Source organism: Patiria miniata, unplaced genomic scaffold (assembly GCF_015706575.1).
Source record: "Patiria miniata isolate m_02_andy unplaced genomic scaffold, ASM1570657v1 HiC_scaffold_3, whole genome shotgun sequence".
Taxonomy (NCBI): Eukaryota; Metazoa; Echinodermata; class Asteroidea; order Valvatida; family Asterinidae; genus Patiria; species Patiria miniata.
This window is the reverse complement of record NW_024037069.1, coordinates 10,193,839-10,201,043: the sequence shown is the minus strand read 5'-3', so window position 1 is coordinate 10,201,043 and position 7,205 is coordinate 10,193,839. Positions and strand designations below refer to the sequence as shown.

The 7,205-nt window shown below is 43.5% G+C and overlaps 1 protein-coding gene across 2 annotated transcripts in view; it reads left to right on the top strand.

The window, feature by feature from the left end:
• Positions 1-24: 24 nt before the first annotated feature.
• Positions 25-7,205, top strand: part of LOC119736896 (regulator of nonsense transcripts 2-like) — a 36,467-nt gene continuing 29,286 nt past the window's right edge. For both annotated transcript variants that reach the window (XM_038210919.1, XM_038210918.1), the window contains exons 1-6: positions 25-111; positions 756-2,770; positions 3,410-3,454; positions 4,623-4,707; positions 5,978-6,054; positions 6,403-6,660. In XM_038210919.1, coding sequence (XP_038066847.1) covers positions 821-2,770; positions 3,410-3,454; positions 4,623-4,707; positions 5,978-6,054; positions 6,403-6,660 — 2,415 coding nt within the window. In that variant the 5' untranslated portion in view covers positions 25-111; positions 756-820. The remainder of the gene's footprint in view (positions 112-755; positions 2,771-3,409; positions 3,455-4,622; positions 4,708-5,977; positions 6,055-6,402; positions 6,661-7,205) is intronic.

The window sequence follows — 7,205 nt, the reverse complement described above, 5'->3', positions numbered from 1 at the left end:
CAATTGGTAGTTTTGGGAAATGGCAACAAAACAAACCTGCATAGCGCCCTCAATTGGTAACAACTTTATCGCCACGAAATCAGGGGAAAAATTGTCAACTGAATTATGAAGGTATTTTTCAGGCAAATACAGCTTTAAAATGTGTTCAAACTACAACTGTAGATTTATATAGATTTGTGTTACATTTTAGAGGTATTCTGAAACGGGGAAAGTAGTGCAGAGCTTAACCAAAGCTCATCACCATGATCACGTAGGCTGCTCAATACTCGGTTAAATTATATTTCCTTGAGTCATGTTTAGTTAGGCTAGACTGCAAAAAGTGCAAATCTGTGAACTTTCGTTTTTCAACAAGCCTTCTCTGATTAGTTTAGTTTATAATTGTTGATAAACTGTCGTCTGAAAAGTACATGAATGACCTTTACTAAGTACTGTTCATCCTGTTGTATATGGGTGAAATGCATAATTTCTGTAACAACTAAGTAGTAAGTTTGTTTAGGCTGTCATGGCTGTTAAGTGTTACTGTTACAGTGTTAGTGTTACTTTAGATTTTGTCAAATTTGTGTGTGAAGCCGCCCACTGTTCAGATTTGTTTTATCAAATATCAGGGGTCTGATGTCATGCTTATATACATTTTTCCCTTGGCATCATTTTGCCACCAGCTTTCACTTGTAAAGCCGAAATTTGACACAGAGTTTCTGAATGCTGGCTGTGTGAAGAATTTAAAGTAATTTCAGAATCTTATTTTTCTCCCTCAGTCTTTGAAGGTTGTTGCGAACAAGCTTGAAATGTGATAGTTTGAAGAAGTATAACATGACCAGCAATGGCAGATAAAATAGACGACAAAGACAGTGCCTCCACCAAAGATGCAATGATGGAGGATGAAAGCACTGGCATTCCTCCCGACAAAAATGTCATGGATGAAGGTGGAGACAATGCATCATCCACGGAAGAAGGAACCAAAGACAGTGCATCCTCCGAGTTTGAAAGTAAATCTTCAGGTGATGCCACCCAAGATGCAAAAGAAGAAGTATTGCAAGGTGAACATCCTCAATATGAAGGCAATGATGCAGTCGGTGAATCTTTGGAGGCAAAAGCTGATAGTTCCTGTTCAGTTAAAAGTTCCCCCTTACAAGAGGAGATCAGTTCACCAAAGTCACAAGAGGATTTGTCAGCCAGTGTTGCGGAGGATGGAGGATGCATGTCAGAGAAGGATGCAGGGAATGAGGCAGGAGGAGACGCTTCCATGGTAACAGAAGTAACACCAATCGATGATGCGGGAAACGAGATGGAAGGATGCGCTCCAGATGTACTTAATATCGATCAAGAGGATGGTACCTCCAACACTTCTTCTGGAGACATTGAAACCAAATCAGCTTCTGATCATAGGGGAGAAAAGGTGGACTCGGGGAAGGAAGAGGATTTGGTTGGTGACTCTGGAACAATTTTAGAATCATCCCAAACAGTTGCCGGAAAAGGCAACATACCTGAGTTACCAGTTGAAGCAGGAAAAACTGAAACAGTCACAATCAAGGAGCCAAAGGCAGATGATGGAGAAGATGTCTCAAAACAAAACTGCCCAAACATTGACCAGTCAGAGATGGATAGTACAAAAGAAACAGCCAAAGGTGACGGTGGAGATCTTGAAGCACCAAAAGACAAACCAAACAAAAACAAAGTAGGAGCGACCGAAACATCCAAACCTGTTATAGTTTTCCCTAACCCTGAAGCGAATGCGACCGAGACAGCTCAAGTGGTGACCACACCAAAGAGGGCATCAAATCAGTTTGATACGGCGAATGCCAACAACAACGCAAAGGGTCAGAGCTCGGGTTCAAAGGGCGATGACAAAAAACTGGTAGAAAACAAGCGTTCTTCCACGTCTGATGCGAAGAGTGTCAGTAAGAGCAGCTCCAAATCGGATGCATCCCCGCCTGACACAAGGGAGCGGGCGGGGAAGTCCTACTCCGCACAGAGATCCGCCAACCGCAGCAGCCGGAAGGGTGGAATGCCAGATCCCAAACCCCAGGACAAGCAGAGCACATCGAAACAGACTGAGGGAGATCCCAGGGCAGACTCCAGGGGGAGAAACAAGCAGGAGGAGGCTCAGAAAGCCAAGGGAAGGCAGGCCTCCGACCAAGGCAGGGAGAAGACATCCAGTGGGGGAAACAGACCTAAGGACAAAGACCAAGACAGACCAGGATACAGAGAGGGCGAGAAGAAATCTAGTGATCGACGGAGGGACAGGGATGCAGCGAAAGACAGGGATGCGGGGAGAGACAGGGTCGCAGGGAGAGACAAGGATTCAGCGAGAGGCAGAGATGCAGCGAGAGACAGGGATGCAGGGAGAGACAAGGATTCAGCGAGAGACAGGGATGCAAGGAGAGACAGGGATGCAGCCAGAGGCAGAGATGCAGCGAGAGACAGAGATGCAGCGAGAGACAGAGATGCAGCGAGAGACAGAGATGCAGCGAGAGACAGAGATGCAGTGAGAGGCAGAGATGCAGGGAGAGACAAGGATTCAGCGAGAGACAGGGATTCAGTGAGAGACAGGGATTCAGCGAGAGGCAGAGATGCAGCGAAGGACAGGGATGCCGGGAGAGATGGCAGCAAGAGGTCAGGGGAGGCAACCGCGGCGACCAAGAAGCCAGCCAAGACCAAAGAGGAGATTGAAAGGGAGGAGGCGGCACTTAAGAAGAAGGAGGAGGAGTTAAGAAAGGCGGAGGAAGAGAGGAAAGCCGCTGAGATGAAGAAACAGGAAGAGGAAGAACAGGTGGGTACATGCTGGTCAAGCAGGCTGTAAATTGTCATCATTGTGCATTAATCCATTCTTTAACATAGTAACCGCTTTAGCACTTTTACTAGAAAGTATCCCGAATCCGCCAAAATCCAACTATTGTGTCATGCACAAAAATGTTGGTGTTGGTGACTGCTCAGTATGGCGGTATCCTGAATCCATCAAAATCCTGCAGTACCGCTGAATCCTGAATCCATCAAAATCCCCCTGTTTTCAACATGGAGGTATCCTGAATCCGCCGAAATACTCCAAAACACGGGTATGGATTTTAGTGGACTCGGTGTAGTTGGGGTTAATACCGATTTGAAAACTTGTAAGGTATCAGTTAGTTAGGTCAGCCTGTATATCGTCAATTGTAATGCATCTTGCAGGGTTTGGGTCAAAGGTTGGGTTTAAGATTTCTTTTTGGTGAGGGATGATTATTTATATTTGAAGGAAAAACGCAATGCAGCTAAACCTTGCTGCCCTGTTTTGCTATTCAAAAAGTAAAACCTTCACATGGCATTAAAAAAACTTTACCCAGAAGTTTGAATTTAGCACATATGCTGATTTCAGTTTTATACAGCCTTCGGTCTGTAATCTATTTTTTTTCTTCTGATTTTCGATTCTTTTTAGCGTCTTTTAGAGGAAGAGAACAAAAGACTTGCAGAGGAAGAACAAGTGAGTGTTTTTTTTCTTTTTCTTTCAATTTTTTTATTTTTTATGTATCATGCGTAAGCCATCGACACAATTTGTAAATGTTGATATTTCAGTCACTTAGCCATTCCTAGACTGGACTGACTTCAGTTCCTTGGGTTGCACCATTTGACAGTGGCTGTGGCTATGACTGTGGCTTCCATTTTGGTTTCAATTTACCATCGAAGTGTTACGTAATAGCGAGCGAGGTCACTGGATTTATACTAGTGATGGATCATGCCACACACTTGGCAACTGATCCAGCCGTTGGTACCGCACTCGTGTTCGAAGCGAAGTAAAGTCATTAGGAAAATTGGTCAATAAATGCTACCTCACGATGGTCAACTGTTTCGCTGCGGACTGTGATCATACAAATAAAAGTCACACCTGTAGATTCTTCTCCAATGTCCTAACGAAACAAAACGAAAATGCTCAGAAAATGCCTGAGTCTGTAGTGAGTGGTGGCCATGTTTGCATTGGTGTGATCCCATTGATGTGCCAAAGACCGGTTTTGGCAGACCTTACGCAATCACTTGATCATTTCATTTGTCATGAGTCCAGACAACGACTTCACTCAGTACTCTTCATTTCAGGCTTTGCTGTACAGACTCGCATCAATGCTACTATGACTAAGGTGGTACCTTGAAGTTTTCAAAACACTGCGTAAATTCTGTAAGAAGCATCGACTTCTGTCTTCCGCAGAAAATTGGAAATGATTAATGGAATTCCACCCTTTTAAATACAATTCAGATTTGAAGTAAAAACACTATAAATGTCCAAAAGGGATGCATGTAGCATAAAGTCAGTTTTATAAATAATGCACTTGTACACAGCTTTGATGTTAGGTTTACTTCAATGTTAAAGCTTACAAAGCTCTTTATTTAAGCACCCACTCCCCCAAGAAATGAATGACAGCTGAAGCCATAACTTGTGAATTTGGTGTCTGAAGCTGGAGCCGTTGTCGGAGAAATGTCCTTAGATTAACGCTGCCTACATGGATATGGCTTTCAATTTCACATGCACCTATGGAAGCCGCTGCAACCACTTCCCATAGGCATGTGTGTTACTGCTAGCCATAGCCATGTTATGCAGAAGTGGCTTAAGACACTCTTTCCCAAACTGTCACTCCTCCTCAATGTGTGTGTCTATGCAGAAGCATGCGATGGAGACATGGACTGAGGCCAATGAACGCAAGCAGGCCAAGATGGAGCTTCGTGCCAAGAACCTCGCTGCCGCAGGTAAATAATTATGTATCTTCACTTTTTACATTAGTTGTCCCTCAAAATAGGGGAAGTTTGTCCAGGTCGAAGGTCAAAGGTCAAAGGTTGTTGAGCCTTCAATTATCCCGAATGACCAGTGACCCTGACTTGTGATTGACTTGTGACTGACTTGTGACTGACCTGTGACGGACTTGTGACTGACTTGTGACTGACTTGTGACTGACTTGTGACTGACTTGTGACTGACTTGTGACTGACTTGTGACTGACTTGTGACTGACTGGTGACTGACTGGTGACTGACTTGTGACTGACTTGAGACTGACTTGTGACTGACTTGTGACTGACTTGTGACTGACTTGTGACTGACTTGTGATTGACTGGTGACTGACTGGTGACTGACTTGTGACTGACTTGAGACTGACTTGTGACTGACTTGTGACTGACTGGTGACTGACTTGTGACTGACTGGTGACTGACTGGTGACTGACTTGTGACTGACTTGAGACTGACTTGTGACTGACTTGTGACTGACTTGTGACTGACTTGTGACTGACTTGTGACTGACTGGTGACTGACTTGTGACTGACTGGTGACTGACTTGTGACTGACTTGTGACTGACTTGTGATTGACTTGTGACTGACTGGTGACTGACTTGTGACTGACTTGAGACTGACTTGTGACTGACTTGTGACTGACTGGTGACTGACTTGTGACTGACTTGTGACTGACTGGTGACTGACTTGTGACTGACTTGAGACTGACTTGTGACTGACTTGAGACTGACTTGTGACTGACTTGTGACTGACTGGTGACTGACTGGTGACTGACTGGTGACTGACTTGTGACTGACTTGTGACTGACTGGTGACTGACTTGTGACTGACTGGTGACTGACTTGTGACTGACTTGTGACTGACTTGTGACTGACTTGTGACTGACTTGTGACTGACTTGTGACTGACTTGTGACTGACTTGTGACTGACTTGTGACTGACTTGTGACTGACTTGTGACTGACTTGTGACTGACTTGTGATTGACTTGTGACTGACTGGTGACTGACTTGTGACTGACTTGTGACTGACTTGTGACTGACTTGTGACTGACTTGAGCCTGACTTGTAATATATATTATGACTTGACTGCAGCTTTCGTTTAATTTTGTTGAATTCTGCTGGCATTTTTTGCTGATCGCAAATGAGAAAAATGTCTCACATAAAAAATTAGACAAGAAAAAGTGGAAAAATATTAGTAACTGTTTATTCCTAAACTTCATGACGGTCACTCCACAGCTGAACGCCCCGATGAGGATTTCTTTGTCAAACTGGACTCCAGCATGAAAAAGAACACAGCGTTTGTCCGAAAGTTGGTAAGTTATGTTTCATTCATCCGCTAAAGTAATTTAAAAATCTTATTAGTCTCTTTGAAAATGTGTTTTGTTGATAATGTTAATTGTATTGTATAGCATTGTATTTTCACCAATTTTGCAAATATATGTCAGACTCCAAGCTGTTTGAAATAAAAATTTTCAAACTTTCACTGTTTTTCTTGAGAATGACAGCTTGCCATATTGGAAACCTTGATGATTTTGTTGACTGTAACTATTTTTTTCCGCAAAGTGAGCATTTTAGTGATAACTGTTAAACCAACCCAGCAAAAGTAGTTTGAAGTGTTCAATATTTTTAAATTAATGAGCAATAATGACACCTTTAATCAGAAAACGATGACCGAGCAGCAGCGCGACTCCCTGACCGCTGAGTTCAACGGTCTGAACCTGACCAAGTACGTCGGCGAGGTTGCCACGACGATCGTGGAGTCCAAATTCAAGATGGTCGACATTGGCTGTGCCGTGCACGTCTGCTCTCTCATGCACCAGCGTTATGCGGAGTTCTCGTCCCAGCTGCAGCAGGTCATACAGAAATGCCATCCGGCCCAGGCCAAGAAAGATGAACAGAAGGAGACCAAGAAAGAATCGGTGAGTTTAATCCGCATGGAAATAGGAGTGAGTCACAATACGATACACCACCATTTCTTGTGGCACACATCAATGCACCTGTTTTCTTCACACATTATGAAAGGGAAAATACAACATTTGCAAACATCAAAAAATAAAACTACCAAATCATTTTGAAATACCTTGCTGGACTGTTAGTGAATGACAGTGTAAAGCATCCTGTAAAATCATGGCACCTGGTATACTGTCATTTTCAAGAAAAGTGGTATTTTTGTATCAATTTCCAACGCTGGTCGGCCGACCAGCGTTGGAAAAAAACTGGCTTTTTTTCAAATACTGGCCCCAATTGACCATCGCACTTGTTTGCAATCGATTACACACCTATGAACGGGTACAAGCCAGCTAGACTGGCTCCCTGACATTACAATTCCCCAATGTATGTAAACTGCTCTGTTTCTTCTTATATGGAGTCAGGGAACCAGACTACAGGAAAATGATTGTTTTTCTTGGTTTTTATAGCATTTTCGAACCCAAAACCTCAAAAAAGTCAGTGTAACTATATTTGC